The following is an 18100-nucleotide window of genomic DNA, read 5'->3' as shown; positions in this document are numbered from 1 at the left end:
GAGGTGGCTGGCAGCAGCGGGGTTCCAGTGCCCCTCTCCCGGTGTGGCTCCGGCTTTGGCAGAAAGGATGAGGGCAGCACCTCCTCAGGCCCGGCTCCTCCACGCTCTCCTGGCAAGGGCTCCCTTACTGCAGCACCAATCCAACCTGGAAATAGGGATCAGGAGAGAAATTGGGCTCAGGAGGTGCCCTCTGCTCCATTCCCAGCCATGCTGGCAGGGCTCGGTGCTGTCTGTGTTGGTTTCCCCACTGGTTTTGGGGTATTTGAGAGCAGCAGAGCCCTGGGTTTGTGGCTGAGTGGGCACACGGGCCCTGCCCAGCTCTGATCTGGGGAGGTGACCAATGTTTGGGGTGTGACAAGCCCCATCAGGTTATGAGACAGCCTTGATTCATGAGCCAAGGGCGTTTCTCAGCTCATGATGAGTAGAGGGATGGAACACCTCTGCTAGGAGGTGGGGTTGCTCAGCCTGGAGAAGGCTGCAGGGAGGCCTCAGAGCCCCTGTCAGTGCCAAAAGGGCCACCAAGAGGGACTTTGGACAAGGACCTGGAGTGACAAGACAAGGGGGATTGGCTTCCCACTGCCAGAGGGCAGGGTTAGATGGGATATTGGGAAGAAATTCCTTCCTGTGAGGGTGGGGACCTGGCACAGGCTGCCCAGAGCAGCTGTAGCTGTCCCATCCCTGGAAGTGCCCAAGGCCAGGTTGGACAGGGCTTGGAGCAGCCAGGGACAGTGGGAGGTGTCCCTGCCATGGCAGGGGTGGAACAGGGTACTCTAATATCCAACCCAAACCATTTCATGATTCTGTGACTGGGGAGAAGCTGCTTCCCAAGAGCCTGGTCCCTGGACATGTCCCTTGGCAGGCAGCTGGCACTGCTGGGGACCCTCCAGGACGTGCTGGTGGCTGTCATGCACTGACCCAGTGGAGCCAGAGGCAGCCCCACCACAGGAAACATTCCCAGAATCAGACTCTCCCAGTTAAAAAGGAATTGCTGACACCTCCTGGGAACCTCCTGGGGCTTCCCAGGAGGCTCAGCAGGCAAGTGAGGCTGGGCCAGGGCACAGGGCTTGTGCCCAGGGACAGACCTGGCTTCACACCAGGGAACCAAAGCCCTGTGACTGCCATCAAGGCATTAATTAGCTGTTAATTAGCTGTGATGCAGCTGGGCAGATTCTGGTTCTCAAGCACCATCCTCTGCAAGGTGCCTGTGGACTGGAGAGGTGCTGAATCACATCTCTGGTGTGGAGGCACAGCTGCAACCAGGAGCTGCCTCAGAAAGGCCCAGGGCAGGCAGGTGGGGACCCAGCACAGCTCAGGGAGCAGGGGGGAACAGGCTGCTGGCCCTGGGGACAAATGACATCCTGGGATCCCGTGGCTCAGCCCCCTGCATGTGGTGGCAGAGCTCCCTTGTCCCAGGTCCTGCTCCAGCCTGCCTCCTCTCTCCAGAGGGGTGGCTGCTCCTCCCAGCCCACCAGGACACAGTGACACCCAGGGCTGTGCAGTGACACCCAGGCCACATGAGGGATCACAGGTGACTGTCACAACCCCCTGTCTCACATCTGTCACCCTGCAGCCCTCTGCTGTCTCCTCTGTGCTTGGCCTCCTTCCTTAGAGGGAAGGCGTTGGTGTGAGGGGAAGGACTGAACCTGCACTAGTCCAGGAATAAAATTAGCTTTGGAAGATGAGTGTGGAGGGGTTTTCCCCAGGGACACACTCTGCAGGCACGGGAGATGGCAGAGGGATCCACCCTCACTGTGTGTGACACTGCAAGGACACCAGCTGGGCTGCAATGCTGAGGTGTGGGTGACAGCAAACCCGTGTCCCCAGGGCTGTGGGGACAAGACCCCTCCTCACAGCACTGACCTTCTCTGGTGCCATGCTGGGACACTTCCAATTGTACAGGTAATACTGCAGGTTCCCATCCCCGATCCCAAACTTCAGCTTCTCCAGGAAGGTTTTGTTTTCCATGAGATCCAGTGCATTGAAGACGTCAAATCCTTTCTGCACAGGGAGACATGAAGGCATCAGTTCCTGCTTTTGTGCTGGGGAGTTCCTCCCACCTGTGAGCAGCCTGGTCCCCTTTCCTGCCTGGCTTTGCATCCCAGAAAAAGGGAGAGCTCAGCGTTGGGGTCCTCACCCTAAATCCAACTACTCCAGACTGTTTGCTGTAGGCCATGAGTAACCACCACAAGCTGGAAGGTTCAAGGTACCCCAGCATCCCTCTCCTGGGTGGCAGATCCTTTTGGATTTGGATTTTTATAGTCCTGGGATCAAGCCCTTCCCACAAACCCAGGGTGGCCAGTCTGCAGTGAGCTGCCCAGTGAGTTTCCTGGTGAGCTCCTGTGAGCTGCCCAGTGTCCCACAGCGCCAATCCATCCCTGCATCCCTCACCTGTGGAAAATGGATTTGTAAGAATTCTCAAAGCCTGACAGAAGGCTCACATGGCAGAACCCATGAGGGGTAATTTGAGATGATTGGCTTTCAGGCATTTCCAGAATTGTGTGACAAAAGCTGATAGGCCAAGAAACACAGTGTATTGTAATTAGGAAACAGTTGGCTTCTAATTGTGATGGCATGGATTATAACATCTGTATTGTCTCACCCTTCTCATGAGACATAAAATGGAATGAAAGCTTTTTAAAACACCTCTCAGCTGCCCCATCTGTGGGTCAGGGAAGGGCTCAGGGCAGCACTCACCGACTTGGCGAGGATGAGCGCGTCGCTCATGAGGTCGATGAGAGGCGTCTTGGTGTGGACGTTGTAGAAGGAATAAGCAGCTTTCAGGCTCTTGTGAGTTGGGTGGTTCATGATGGTGGAGGGCAGGGTGTAAAAGCTCAGGAAGTCTGTCACCTCTCCTGGGGCACTCTGGAAGGCAGAAGTGACATCATGACTGTCACTGTCATATTTTCTGAAAAATCCTCTTTGCCCAGGATTCTTCTCCTGGGAAGCTGAGAAGCCTCAGAGAAAAAGGAAAACAATATTATCTCATTTGCTTCTCCTGTGTTTTGCTGCTTTGGAATGTGGTTTGGAGATTGTTTATCCAACAGGTGGTTGGTTGATTGGTTTCATGTGAATTGTTTTTACTTAATGACCAATCACCATCAGCTGTCTCAGGACTCTGGAGAGAGTCACAGGTTTTTCATTATTATCTTGTTAAGCCTTCTGTGAGCATCCTTTTCTCTATTCTTTAGTATAGTTTTAGTATAGCATAATTCATATCATATCACATATCACATAATATATAACATAACATAATATCATAAAATAATAAATTCTAAGAACATGGAGTCAGATTCACCATTTCCTTCCTGCCCCAGAGGACCCTGAAAATACCACACCTGAGTTGTCAGGCTGGGATAAAGCCCGGCCAGAACCTTAGAGGGGCTCTCCCAGTTGGAGTGGTGGCTGTAGGAAGACTCAGGCCCAGCATGGAGGCACCATCCTCCTGCAAATTCCCATCCTGCAGGGGCATGGAGCTCCTCCCTGGTGGCTCCCACAGCTCCAGCAGAGGCAAAAGCCCAGGAAAACACCCCTCCCATCCTGCTCCTGCCCTCACCTCTACCACGAAGGTGTCGATGATGTTCTCCTGAGGTACAAACCAGTGCTCCACCTCCTCTCTGCTCATCACGGGTGTCAGGTGGAACTGCTTCAGGTACTCAGTCAAGAGCTTGTGCACAGCAGGGATGTCCTTGTGCTCCATGGGCCGCAGGCCAGGAGTCTTGGGAGTCTGCAGAAAGTGGGACAAGTTGTTTTGTTGCTTGCAAAGTGGTTTTCATCCCCCAAGGGCTCTCCAACGAGCAGCACAGAGACACTCTCTGCTTAGATCAGCCCATTTTCAGCCCCCCAGCCCTGTGTGCCCAGCAAAGGATGGATGTGATCTGCTGTGACACTGATGGCAAAGATCACAGAGAGCACAGCATGTCCCAAAACCCCCAAGTGCCAGGTCAGGTCCCACTGGAAGTGCTCCTACCCACTAACAACACAAACTCTGCTTCCCTCAGGCTCCTGTTCCCACTCACAGCAGGCACAGGCTGGGACACAAGTCCCAGGCTCCACAAGATGCTATTCCCACTTGGCCTCAATTACTAATTTAGGGTTGGGATGGCTCAGCAAGCCCAGATCTGCTCTGGGGCTGAGTTCCTATGCAAAAACCAGTAGCTCCAGCCCAGCAACTGCTGTCTGTGTGGCTGTGGGAGGCAGGAGCTGGGAGCTGCCCAGCATGAAAGCACCACTTTCCACCCCAAAGGGGTGGCAGAAAGGAGCCAACAAGGTCAGGGAAGGTGGTGGCAATTTTAATGCAGTTTGCTTCTTTCTCTTCCATCTCCAGCTGGGGAACTTCCCCAGCAGGACAACTGCAGTGCCAGAACTGATCAGTATGACTGAAGAATGAGGGACTAACTCGATCCAAGGTCACACTGAGGCTGTGTTTGGACAGATGAAGGCTGTCACATCTGCCTGCTCGTTTTACCAGAACGACAGGCTGTGACTCACCAGCAAACAAAAGCTCACAGGGTCCTCTAACTGCAAGAATTTGCCCTTATAATGCAGGTACCCAGGCAAAAATACATAAAGATTAAATAAAGCACAACTGCTTGACAGAGCCATTTACTACATGGAACAAACCCTGGGTGTCCAGGCAGAGGACTTGACCTCCACCTCCTTTGTGTCTCTTGCCCAGGGAGGAGCAAGCCCTGAGCTCTGGCTGCCTGGCACCCACCTCGGGCAGGCGGTACAGCTTCGTGGTGCGTTGCATAGTCATGTTCCTGCTCAGGTGGGAAAACTTGACCTCGATGAGCTTCCGAGGGTTCAGGGAGCGGTGCCAATACCTGCAGAAACACACCTGCAGTGGGAGGCTTGTTCTGGGGCAGTGGGGTGGCTGCAGGGGCAAGTGAGAACATCAGGCCAGCAGCTCCCCACAGAGAGCAACACGGTTCTGAAGTGATTCTGCTGCCAAAGCCTCCTCTCCTGTGTTACATGAGCAGCTTTAGCAAAGCCACTGCACTTAATCCTGGAAGGACAACGTGGGAGGAGAAACCTGGACTGGGATCACTCTCCCCTGTCCCGGGGAATCCCACACTGGCCACAGAGGGGAGCACAGGAAGGGAAGGTCTGCAGACAGAAACCTTGGGAGAGCCACAGGCACTCACCTGCAAGTCCCCACAGGCTTTGGCAGCACCACTCCTGCAGTGTAAACAGCCTGGAAGATTCCCTCTAGATGCACCCTCCTGGTGATCTCACGGATCAGAACCGGAGCCACCCGTTTGGAGCGCAGCTTTTTGTGGACACACAGGAAGTTTATCTCCACCATCTTCTTCTCTCTTGAGGAAGAAACAATGCAGAGCATGAGGCTTGACTGTCCTGACCTGGGAGGATCAGACCAACGCCCTGGGCAATCTACCTCCAAACCCCTCCGAGGGAATGAGGAGTCAACGCCTCAGGGAAGGGGCAGGGGTTTGGAGAACCCTCCCTTAAGCTGTCACCCAGGGATTCCCAGCAAAATGGTCTGAATCTGTGTCAGGGGAGGGTCAGCTTGCACATTAGGGAAAGGTTCTTGCCCCAGGGGGTGGCTGGGCACTGCCCAGGGAATGGTCACAGCCCCAAGGCTGCCAGAGCTGCAGGAGAGTTTGGACAATGCTCTCAGGGACACGGTGGATTGTTGGGCTGCCCTGTGCAGGGCTAGGAGCTGGACTGGAGATCCTTTCCAGCTCAGGATATTTTATGATTCTACATCTCCATCTAGCCCTGGATGATTTCTGTAAGCCAGAGCCCTAAATTAACCCACCTCATTGAGGAAAACAGCCTTCACAATGGTTAACTACCAGATGTCCCTGCCCAGAACCTCCCTGCCAACCCTTAAATATCCCCCACCTTCCCCTCCAAGCAGCAAAACATCTCCAAAGCTGAAGGGCGCAGGTCTGGCTGTGTGCTGGGGAAAACAATGCAGCCAGACCCCCTGAGCACTCCTGAAGCCCCAGCAAGGGGCAGGATGAGAAATGCAGCAGCACTCACGTGTCATAGATGTGGATGGTGGCTGGAATGGCGCTGATAAATCCCACCAGCTTCTTGCTGGAGACCACTCGGACCCCACAGTGCCACTGGGGCAGCCAGCCTGGAGGACGCAGTGCCCTGGGGAGGGGACACACCTCAGCAGTCACCTCTCAGCCAAGGTCCCTGGAGTTCCTGCTCCTGCCTCCCACCCTGCCCTGGGACACCCTGAGTCCTGCTGGGCAGCAAGAGGATGAGAGAGTGACAGTGATGTGACGAGGACTGTTGGGATCCAGGGCAATTCCTGCACCCCACGGCCAGTCCTCACTAGAGACACAGGAGAAAATATCTGTGCCTGGATTCAGGAACACCCCGAGGAAACAGCAGCACTGCTGCAACAGGACTCCAAGGGTAATTGCTGGCAGCTGCCTTCATCCCACAGCTCCAGGGCACTGGGGAGTCCCTCAGCTCCAGGGATTTTCACAAACACTTGAGGGATCAAACCAAAGAGGAGAAAAATCCACTTTTAAGCTCCCATATCTCAAAGGAGCCAGAGGCAGGCAGGGCTGGGTGACTCGCTGTGGCCCTCTCACCGTGTCCCTGGGACACTGTACACAGTGACAGATGGGGAAGGGACATTTCAGGAAGAAGGGAGATGGCATAAGCAAAGGCAGCTGCAGCTCTGTCACTGGGATCAGGCTTGTCAGCATCCCACACCCCTGCTCTGCACTGCTGCTGCCACTCACCACAGCAGGAACTCGGGCGAGTAATCGAAGCGGAACATGTTGTCATCATCCTCCACGTAGTTCTCGTTGAGCAGGGTGTACAGCTCCTTCAGCTGCAGCAGAGAGCACTCAGGTTAAGGAGCTCACTCAGCCATCAGCTGCCCCCAGTCAGGACCCTGAGCACTTGAAGTGTGGCCACAGCACTGGGGCACCATGTGCAGCCATGCCCCTGCAGCGGGGTGCTGGAGCAGCGTCACACAGAGCAGGGGGAGCAGCAGGACACAGGTAAGCCCTGTGTCATCTCCCAGGGAGGTGGGCCATGCTCTAAAGGGGGTTCTCACAGGAGAATTCCAGGCTTCAGGCATCCTTACATTCCCTTGGAAAAAACAGGCAAAGCTGCCCAGTGTGGGATGGAACTGCAGTGGGGGGAGTCAGAGCCATCCAAGCCAAGGTGTGACAGAGCCACAGTGTCTGTCACCTGATGTGGTGAAGGACACATTTCCATCCCCAAAACCATCTCCAACAGCCCAAGCATTGAACTGCCAACCAAGACACTCCAAAATGAATGTGTGAGCTGCCTGTACTCACCACACCTCTATCCCCCAGGTCCAGGGCATCCCAGGTGAAGCCCTGGGGCAGGGTGTAGGGCTCCTGGCGGATATTGTCCTTGTCTGGCTCCACTGGGCCGTGGGTGTTCACCACTTCTCCTGAAAGACAGAGCGGGGAGACATGAAGTTGTTTGAAACAGGGGTCTCTCTTGAGTTTCTGTGGTTGAGATGACCCCCAAGGCATTAGAAAGTCTCTTTTTCCCAGCCCTGTGACTGAAGGAGAAGTCGAGATTGCTCAGCTCTGGTTCTCAAGGTTGTTTATTTTCTCTTATCCATTACATTCTTTCTCTGACCTGCTGAGGTCTGTCCAGGTTGGGTTGTGGCACAGTCCCTGCCCATGGGGTGGTGTTAGGTTTTTATACTAAAACCTACAAGTACTTTATTTACAATAATTTTCCAAACCTATCACCGGTGTCAGACAGTCTGTCTCTGTTCTAAACCAATCCAGAAGTGTCACCATCCCAGCAGAAGATGGAGGACAAGAAGAAGGAGAAGGACAGGACACACCCAGATTCCTCCATCTTGCTTCATGAACCCCCATTCTAAAACCCCAAAATTCTACATTTTCACCCAGTGATAAATTCACTGTCATTCTACTCAAACTCTTGTGGCTGTAACTCCTCACACAAAGTTGGTAATTGTTTCCATGGGCTCAAATGAAAGGCACAGGTGTTTTTGACTCCGTGCCAAGGTCTCTGAGCCCCCTGACAGGGTTTTGGATCACCCAGGGCAGCCAGAGGAATGTCCTGGGTCCCAACAGGTCTCCTCAAGCCAGGTCTCATAAACTCTTGGAGATCTATATCACACCCAAGATAGCTCAGCTACCTTAGAAGGCATAAAATCAGCAGGATGGCTTCTGTGGTAGTATTGGAAACAAAAAGGTTTTGATAAAAGGCGAAATAACAAAACTCTTTTACAGAGAAAAACCAAGCCAGGTGCAAGAGGTTCTTGCTCCTGGTAAAACACCTCACAAAAGCCATTGGTTTCTTTGTTCTTTTCTTTTCCTAGTGAATTGCTCAGGCAGGCCTTTCTGGCTCCTGTCCAATTAACTATCCTTAAGTTTGAGGTGAAGTCTCCCAGGTCCTATGAGGTGTCTTTTTCACTAACAGAGGGAAGAAACTTCTGAGCTTTTTTCCTTTTTAAGAGGACAAAAGATAGTTTTGTCACTCTGTCAACAAGGGGCACACTCCTACAGAAGTTCTCTGCTGTGTGAGGCCAAGCCTCCACAACACCTCAGTCTGGTGTCCAAGGTGCCTCATGTCTCCACCCCTGCAGTGGCAGACAGGAATTGTCACTTCACCCACCCAGTGTGGGACGTGACAATGGGCAGGGAATCAAAACTTCCAGGGCAAGGCTGGAGCCCACTGGGTGATCAAACGCAGCCACAGCTGCATCCTCCAGCTCCACACGTGGTGCCTGATCCTTCCCCATTCCCCACAGTCCCAGCCTGGGCCAGCACTTCCCTGGGAGCCCCTCCATGGGACAGGGATCTCCTGCCAGCTCTGGCCACTGCCACTTGGCAAGCATCAGGGTTTCCTGCCCACTGTGCCTAAAGAAGAGCTGCAGTGAACAACACAACTTTTGTTGTAAAACCACTGACTCCTAAAGGCCCTGATTCAGCCAGGAGGTGTCAGCTCGAGCTCTGGCTGTCTCAGGGATGTCAGTCCAGCAGCATCACTTCAGTGCTGCCAAGAAAAGCGAGTTGTGCTAATTAGGAATTCCCTTAAAAAGGCATTGAAAAGGTTCCCAAGCAATGGGGAGGTGATGAAAGCCTGGAGCAAGAACTTCCCCCATCACACCCACCTCAGGCAGCTTCCAGAAACACTCACCCCTGGCTGCCCTCTCTGTTCTGAGCAGGTGCTGAACTGTTTTGAGATCTGGCCCCAAAAATCCCACAGCACTTCTGTTATCCAGCCCTAAATAGCCCCATGCCCATAATGCCATGTGTCAGAGCACACCAGGACCAGGAGGGGTGCTGGGACACAGAGAGTGGCCAGCAGCCAGGCACAGCCACCAGCCTGGTGCTGGGAGGAACGAGCTGCTTTGTGCCTCCCACTCCCCAGGAGACACCTTCCACCCTTTCCCCACGGTTTTCCCAAGCAGAAATTGTGTTTCCCATGCCCAGTATCCTTGGAAAAAGGGGCAAATGCAAGACTCTGCTGTCTCACATGACCATGTGCCATCTCACTGGGATTTTCCCAACCTAAAGCCAAGATTGGTGCTCCCAGAAAAGTTTCTGAGACCCAAAAAAGCTTCACAGTGGTGTGGACACGTGGAATGGGAATCAAACACTGCACTGCAGCAAAAGGGACACAAACCCATGAAGGGAAATACTGAAGAGCAGCCAGTCTGAAGCCTGTTTTGGATAAATCTAGAAACTGTGGGCTTGGACTCACTCTCTAGTTCCCCTGAGCTCTGGGAGATGCAGATGAGGAGAGACTAAAGTAAAGTTATCCCAGGCACCCCAGTCAGCCTGGGAATGAGCCTTCCAGACAGGCAGCTCTCCTGGCATGTCTGCTCTGAGAGCTCCTGCCATGGTGTCACTGGCAGATCACTGCCACAGGCTGTCAGGAGCAAGAGGAAGGGCTGGAGCAAGGCCCAGAGCTGGGAAGCACCACTGGGATGTTCACAGGGGACCAAGAGATGGCTCCCCATCCTCAGATGCTCATGGCAGCTTGGGGTGGAGCTGCTTTGATGTTTGTGCTTCCCCTCTCCTGCCTGTGCCAGAGAGGGATGTGAGCCCAGCAGAACAAGGCTGTGGCAGCTCAGCACTGGCCCTGCTTCCCAGAGCTGCTCCCAGCATCCCCCAGCCCCAGCTCACCCCAAGTTATCTTCCCCACCAAGGGTCTCTGTCTGGGAAGCTCCAGCTGCCAGGAAGGGGAGAGCAGGACAGCTCTGATCCCAGCTCAGGATGTGGCAGCACCACAGACAAAACCTGGCTACAGAGGGCTGGGGAGACCCAGCTCCAGGGCCAAGGACTGGGATCAAGGGATGCAAATGCAGGAGGCATCAGGTGAGATGTCTGAAGGGGTTCCTTGTCCCTCTGTACCCCTGAAGTGTTTGCACATTTCAGACCCTCCCCATCCAGCTAGCCCACGTTGCTGAATGGTGCAGAAGTGGTTCTGGTGCCTTTGAAGCCCAGGCCAGGCAGGAACTCACTTGGTGGCCACAGCTCAGCATCTCCAGGCTTCTCTAAGGGCTTCCTGGAGCAGCCTGGGGACCACAAGGCCTCTCCCAGGGCTCACAGGATGTCCAGGGGCTACACATACCTAACTTGGGCACTGGCTGTGTGTCCCAGAACTGGTAGCTCCTCTTGCTGGCTTCCTCCATGGTTTTGGCAGGTCCCTGACCTACAGAGAAGAGCTCGATGGCTTTTTGAATCTCCTGGATCCTCTCAGCAGGTAAAGAGTTCACCTGAGGGCACAGAAGGAGGGTGGAAAGACAAAATGAGCAAGCTGAGCCTCCAGGTCTGCATGTGGGCTCCTCATTAGGGGAACCTGGAGCTGATCCTGTCATGGGGTGCTGGCAGGAAAGGGAGAGCAGGCAGGAACCTCCCATCCTCAATCCTTGACAGGATGCATGAACCCTTTCACCAGCCATCTGCCCCTCACCTGATCTGGCTTCCAGGCACTCCCAGGACAAAGGGGATGGCAGAATTTTCTGAAAATGCTTTAAGCTTCAGTTAAGTGGGTGCTGTGAGCTCCAGGAGCAAACCTCCCCCCTGACACCCTGCAGAGACAGATGGATCAACCCACACCCAGCACTCGAGATGCTTTCAGTGGCTTTTCTCTCATTGTTCAGCCTCCTCCCTCTAAGCTGGATCTGTATCCACAAACTGCAGCTTCCAGAGGAGTCCCTGGACACCAGGGACTGGGACAAGGCAGAGAGGTTGAGTCAAGATGAAAGACACTTAAATCCTCCTCTTCCTCAGGGTGGATGGCTCTGCACTGAATTCCCAACCCCAGCTCCTCTCTGATCCCTGAGGAATTTAGTTTGAAAAACACAAAGCCACAGTTTAAAGCTCTGCAGTGTCAGATGAACAAAATATTCAAAATATTTGGACAGGAACTGGCATCAGACAGAAAACAGCCTCTGCTGATGTGTCCCCTCTGCCACAGGACCAGACAAGAGGGCCAGGAGGGTCAAACCCTGTGTGTCCCATGCTGCTTCCTGAATCACTGGCTGCTGGACAGGATCAGGCAAAGCCCAGAGGGATAAGACAGACCCTGCTCTCCCCAGCTGCTGCTCTTGGGCTCACCAAGTAAAAAATCAACACCAGCAGATGTCCCTCCTGTGCTGCTGCAGGCAGGACTCACCTGGCAGGTGGCAGCTCCTGACTGTGACAGGCAGCTGCTGTCTGGGAAGAATAACTTGGAGGTGCTAGTCTGACCCTGGAACTGGCTGAGATATCCAGCCAAGGACTGCATTACCCCTGGAGTGCTCTGCAAACACCTTCTGCACCAATAGGAATTCCCACACATGGAGCTAGGCTAGGAAATCACTCAAAATCTGAAGTTTTTTGAGCAACCAAGTGCCTAAAACCAGGGCTGGGAACTCTTTCTTTGGCCTAAGTAACAGTGGAGGGGTTTGGGATGGGGCTGGCTGTTGTGGGGGGGGCAGGATTCTGGGAAGGGGTTGGTCACCTTCACTGGCTGGTCCTGAGCCTGGTCAGGCTGGTCTCCTCCTCCCTTCTCTTTCTTCCGTTTGGGTTTCTTTTTCTTCTTCTTGGCTCCGCTGTCATTTGCTGGACTCAGGCCCCTGGGGAACAAAAGAAACATCATTGGAGCCTTGGGGTTTTCTTTTGGGAGAACATTTGGTTGGTTTCTGAGGCATTCTAAAGAAAATGCAGACTCCTGCTGAGTCCAAGTCTCCAGGAAGGGGAATATTCTGTGCACAGAGGGTGCAGCCAAGTGCCCATCCCATGGCACAGAACTCCCTGGGAGCCCCCAAAAAGGGACCAGCACTAACACCTCCCACCCCACAGGTGTGCTGGGCAGTGGGGACTGTGCCCTGTGCTGCAGGTGCCCAAATCCCCCCTGTGGAGTGGTGGGATGCTCAGCTTTGGCTTTTTCCTCTTCTCCAAGCCCAAGGATAGATGTGGGAGCAAAAAAGACTGATCCAGCCCCAGGGATGAGGCCCCAGAGCAGGTTCAGGCACCACAGAGAGGTCACTGGCCAAGGACACAGTGCCAAGTGTCACCTCACCTGCAGAGGTGATGCTCTAAGGAGATGAGGCTGTTCATTGGAAAATTACTATATTGTTATGCTGGAGCTGGAAAATTGAGAGTGAGGAGCAAATCTCTGGGAGAGCAGGGTGGGAAGTGCCCACAACAGGGCACAGCTCCTCCTTCCAGAGATGCAGGGCAGCCCTGGACATCCAGATCATCATTATCCCCAAACAGCTGCTGGTGTGAAACCCCCTCACTGAGCCTGGCCTTTGTTCCAGCAGCATCCTGGTGCCAAAACCCAGGAGAGCTGCCTGCTCCCAGCATGGCAGAGGGCAACTCATGATGGTGATCTCGTGATCCTGCATGGAATGACCTGACACAGGACACTCACTGTTATGGGGGAGCTGGGAGCTGGCTACAGCCTCTGAGACACTCAGGGTTCAGGGGGAAATGCAGTCCTGGAGAGGCTGGAGCGGGTCTGAGTGCAAGGAGCAGGGCCAGGAGAGCTCTGCCAGCTGCCAGCACATGGCTCAGCTCTGTCCTGCCCCTCAGGGTCACCATACAGCCAGTGCTTTTGTACTCTGCAACACAGGTGTCCCCCTCCTTGCAGCCCAAAACAACTCCCACAGCAGGGAAAACCCCACAGATCTGACCTGCCCAGAGGCACCAGCCTGGAATCCCCCCACAAAAGCACAGTTTCATGTCTTTACCAAACACAAGATAGTGGTGAAGAGGGTGGAGCAGGAAAAAAAGAAACATGTTGGAAATTTTTTTTGGAGCAGCATCCAATTATTTATTTCAGCAAGGCCACAACAAGGAGCTGGGAGGAAAACAGAGCTTGAAGAAATGCAAGTGGAAGCTGTCCCTGCCCAAGGCAGGGGGTGGAACTGGACGATCTTCAAGGTCCCTTCCAACCCAACCAATCCATGCAATTCCTGGGCTGAGCAGCAAGGTTATGAAACTGGGGAAAAGTGGATGGAGAAATGTTTTTGGAGGGCTGAAGCTGGGATGTAGAATAGAAAGCCAACATGATGGGCTGCATTGCCCTGGGGAGCAGAGAAGGATGGTTTGCAGGACACAGAGCTGCTGGGCTGGGGAAGCTTTTCCTCTGGATAAAACCTGAACAGCAGCAGAGCCTCTGCAGACAACACATGCTGGGGAAAAGGATCCCCATCCACCAGCAGAGCCTGTGTGGGACACCTGGAGATGGAGCATTCCTGGTGTGGGATCAAGCAGTGGTTCAGGGCAAGAACAAAGCCACAGCTCCAAGGACCAGCATCCTGTGGTACTGCTGCACCATCCCTGGGGGGAATCTCACCTTCCCTCCCACTGCCAGGAAAGGGCTCTGCCTCCACCTGGGAGATGCTACTTGGACATGACAGCAGCAGCAATGGCAGCACAGCGCTGCTGACACCACTATTGATTTTAGTGACAAATGTGTGATGGCTTTTTTAACTCTCTGGGGAGGAGCACAGGCAAATCCTGGCCACACTGAAGTCCTGGGAGGAGCAAAGCCACCTTGGAGCTGCAATAAACACATCCAAACCGTTTCCTATCAATTCTGACACCACAAACTGACAGCACCAGGAGAATTCCTGAGCACACCTCAAGGGCTGACACTGGAAGTTGCCCCTTCCAAAGGAGAGGGACACGTGTTCCCAGCTCACCTGCACTTTGGGATGCTGCAGGTGTCAGCTGTGACAGACAAAATGCTCCCCTCATACTCTGTCAGCATTGCTTTGCTTCATAAATCAGAGCTGCCAACTCCCAGCTTGGTGCTAATGAGCTCAGCCCAAGCACGCTGGGCTCACAGGTGAAAGCTCTGAGAAAATTCCTCCCTGATTTATGAGCAAAGCTGTCGTGACCTGGAAGAAATCAGGGTGGCAGAAGGTGGGATGAGGTTTTGCATTCCAGGTGGCATGGCCTGGGGAAGGGCCCTGCTCCAGCCAGGAGATGAAAACCAAGCTGGCAGAGGAGGCACCAGCATGCAGGAAAGTGCAGGAAAACCCAAAGGTCTCACTCACCCCACCCAGGGAAGCAACAATTACAAGTATTTTCTAAATCTATTTAGGAAAGCAAATATCTCCTTTCTCCAGGGTAGCTACACCACCCAGATACTCCCCAAATGAATGACAATGTCCCATCAGTGTCCTGGGACAAGCCAGCAGCATCCAAAATCTCAGCTACTGCAACTGGCCTGACAAAGCTGAGAGGGCTGGAGCAGTTTCATCCCCAGGAGGGGTGAGCTGCCAGCCCACATCCCACATCCCACAGCCCTCATCCCACATCCCACAGCCTTCCCAGCTGCACTTGAGGCCTTTTTTTCCTCCCCTATGCCTCTGCATTCTGAGGTGCACTGAGAGATGAAGTAGCTGGACAAAGGCACCTTGGCTGCAAACATCTCCCAGTTCCCTCTGGGATCACCACAGTCTCTTTTCTGGCTAAGGAAAACACTTTTCTCCTGGGAAAGGCCTCCTCACCCCCATGGCCATTACTCCAATCCCTCCTTTTCTGTTTCCAGGTGGTTCCCTGAGTTGAAGGCAAAGGCTCCAGCACCAACCACTGCCCAGAAAACAACCCCAGTGACCTGAGTGATTTAAATAGATTTTTGGAAGCACTTAAAGACAGCAACCAGGCTTGTTCAGGGTGAGACCTGCTCAGACTGGCTCTGCTCCACCAGCTCAGCCCCTCTAGAGGCTGGAAAACACCAGACTCACCCAGTAACAAACTGGTGCTCAGCACCCACTCATCCATCCCTGGCTCCATGGGTGCTCCTAAAGCTGAGGGAGGAAGCACAAGGGGAACAACTCCAGCTGTGGGCAGCTCCCTCAGCCTGGTGGGAGGCTGAGAGTGTCAGATGAGAAGGAGTAGATCCCTGCTCTGTATTTAGGTGCTGGAAAATCCTTCTGCCATCCCAGGGGCTAATCAGGCACGGTGCTTAGGCTGTAATCTCTGTAATCTCGTTAGGGGCTGTGGCAGGGAGGGAGGGAGGGAGGGAGGATCTGCAGATGGCAGAGCTCAGCATGCCACCAGTGTGCTCCCTACACCTACAGCTGATCCCACCAGCTGGAGATCAGTGCCTGTCCCAGGAACCCCTTCTTGTGGCTGAGAGCAGGCAGGGATTGCCAAATCCACTGCAGCCCCTCTGGAAAAGCCCCTCTGCCCCCTCACACCCCATCCAGCTCTGCCACAGGGCATTCCCAAACTCTTCCTGCCTGGAACAGCTTCCCCAGGTGGTTCTGAAGTGTTTCAGGGGACTGGGACACCCCATCCTTGGTGTCACCACTGCCCTCAGTGCCTGGGAGGTGACAAACCCCACCAGGCTGAGCCCATGCAGGTTCCTGCCTTTCCAGATGCAGGGAATAAATCCTCCACAGCCACCAGGGACACAGCAGAAGCTCCCTCCACACAAAAGGAAACATGAAAAAGAACCAAGTGGGATTATTTTCTTTGGAAAATCAGCTTGGATAGGCACAGCAGAGAGCAGTGCAGCCACTTCCCTGTGCTGACACGGGACTGAGGCTGAGGAAACTCAATTCCTCTTTCCTGTCCTTAAAAGGAAAGGAAGTATTACTTTCACTAAAGAATACTTTTATGTTTTAAACCTCAGGGCCAAAATCCAGTGACTCCCAGCACAAACTGGCACAGGAAGGGCTCTGAGTGTGGCTGTACAAAGCCTGGCAGCTCAAAGCCCTTCCCTTGCCCTGTTTTTGGGGCCAGTGTCACTGGGGTGACTGGAAACACTCCCACACCCTGCTGTAATGGGATGGATGGTATGGAATCAACAGAATTAATGACTGTGCACCCAGGAAGAAAACCACCCTCCTTCCCACCACTTGGTCTCTCCCTGGTGGTTTCTGGGGGTTTGCCAGAGAACTCCAAAGCCTCCCTGACTCCTGCTCCTTAAGTGCCCACCAGCCACGCTTTTGGTGTTATCTCCCAAGCTATCCAAACTATTTCCTACTGCATATTCCCCAGGCTGCTTGTGGTGGCCCAGCTCCTAGAGGTGGCCAGAGTGATGCCCAGGACCCCAGGAGGGCTCCAGAAAACACCTTTTCCTGGCAAAGGGCAGGAGGAACTGCTGGGCTGGGGAGCAGCAGTGATTGAGCACCGTGTCTCCTGTGCTCAGCTCTGGCTTCCACAAACCTAATCATGTCAGAGGGAAAGAAAATAAAAATCTCCCCAAGCACAGCTAAACCGATTAAACTGAGACACAGTGCCACACCCGGGAGGCAAATGAAATATAAATGGGCAGCTGGGCTGTCATAAAAAAAGCTTCTGTGATATTTCTTGTGTGACCTTTTATTCACTTTGGTTCCTGGGCAGGGGGGATTGCCAATGGAAAAGCTGCTGGTGGAGGGAGAAGGGTTCTCCAAGCCTGTGGTCTCTGCTCTGCAGGGCTGGGGAAGCAGCACCAGGAGAGCAGGAGGAGCCCAGGGAGGCTCAGGTGCAGGAAAAACAAAGTGAAAACCACCGGGAACCTCTGGAAAGCTACACTTGGATGTTGCCATTCCCGGCAGGAACGAGGACAGAGCCTCTCCCCCAAATCCCAGGCATGGTGAGGCAGCTCTGCACCGTATTAATTAAGGCAGTGAGTAATGAGGGTGCTACGTTAAGCATTCCAGCTCTTCCCGACTGAGATAAGGACCTGCCTCGCTGCCTGCCTTGTTGTTGTTATTCCACCATTCCATAGCCCTGGAGGCTCCAACCATGAGACAATGTAGGCAGAGCTTTGCAAAACCCTAGGCTGTGTTTAGGATAACGACGGGATGAGTGTGCAGAAACCCGGGATTATTCCGGGGATGCCACATGCTCCGGAAAGCAGCATCACGCATGCCACCGTGCCACCACCCTGGGTGTCACCGCGGCGATGGAGATGCCACGAGTGGGCTGAGGCTTCTGCGGGAGGGCAGAGGGAATGCGGGGAGACACACCCTAACGCAAGGCCAGGAAGAGCTGCTAAATGGGCTCATTTCTGCCAAAAAAAGGCACTCGCGGCCGTCCTGGCCGCCCCGTAGGCACCGCGGCCGTCACCCATCCACGCCGCGACCGCGCCCGACCCTGCTGAGCTTCGGACACGCTCCCGCAGCGGGCGTGAATGGGCGCCAGCGGCACCGCCCCCCCGCCAGACTGACCGGCGCCTCGACCAATCGCTGCCCGGCACGCTGCCCAGCGACCAATCAGCGCACGCAAGGGGCGGGGCGCCCCTCACTTCCCGGCCGTTCCTCGCCTCAATGGGCCCGGCCGCCGCCGTGGCACGCGGTCCCGGCCGCCGCTCACCCCCGGTTGGAGCCATGCTCCGCCTCGTTCTCGCAGTCACTGCAATGCTCGTGGTCGTTCTCCTCCGCCGCCGGCCGCGAAGGCCTCGCCGGTGGCCGCCTCACTGCTGTCTCACTGTCGTCCGCCATCTTGAACGGGGCCTCCGCGCGTGCCGCACCCCCGCAACAAAGCGCGCCGCTATTGGCCGGCGGGCCGTGAGGCATGCCGGGAGTGGTAGTCTGCGTGGGTTTACGGGGGCCGGGCTGCGCCGGGGCTGGGACTACAATTCCCGTCAAGTCTCTGGGGGTGTCTAGGGGCGGGCCGCCGGTGGCGGGAGGGCTCCCTCCCACCGGCCAGCC

The 18100-nt window shown here is 54.6% G+C and overlaps 1 protein-coding gene across 1 annotated transcript; it reads right to left on the bottom strand.

Annotated features, from left to right (window-relative positions):
* Window positions 1-6: 6 nt before the first annotated feature.
* On the bottom strand, window positions 7-17918 carry NMT1 (N-myristoyltransferase 1). The gene is made up of 12 exons (XM_084222392.1): window positions 17763-17918; window positions 11959-12073; window positions 10585-10729; window positions 7296-7414; window positions 6729-6820; window positions 6007-6123; window positions 5145-5315; window positions 4715-4823; window positions 3554-3724; window positions 2695-2862; window positions 1861-1998; window positions 7-145 (listed from the first exon to the last, which is right to left on the bottom strand). The coding sequence occupies exons 1-12, from the start codon at window positions 17888-17890 to the stop codon at window positions 125-127; spliced, it is 1494 nt and encodes a 497-aa protein (XP_084078518.1). The 5' UTR covers window positions 17891-17918; the 3' UTR covers window positions 7-124.
* Window positions 17919-18100: the final 182 nt, after the last annotated feature.

This window comes from Fringilla coelebs (assembly GCF_963513975.1).
Source record: "Fringilla coelebs genome assembly, chromosome: 27".
Classification (NCBI taxonomy): Eukaryota; Metazoa; Chordata; class Aves; order Passeriformes; family Fringillidae; genus Fringilla; species Fringilla coelebs.
Note: the sequence above shows the minus strand (reverse complement) of the source record. Positions and strands in the feature narration are given on the sequence as shown.

Coding starts and splice junctions, on each gene's coding strand:
- NMT1 (XM_084222392.1), bottom strand. CDS start 17,890: ATGGCGGACGACAGTGAGACAGCAGTGAGGCGGCCACCGGCGAGGCCT. Junction 12,074..17,762: donor GAGCATGGCTCCAACCGGGG/GTGAGCGGCGGC, acceptor TTTGTTCCCCAG/GGGCCTGAGTCCAGCAAATG. Junction 146..1,860: donor CCAGCATGGCACCAGAGAAG/GTCAGTGCTGTG, acceptor CCCTATTTCCAG/GTTGGATTGGTGCTGCAGTA.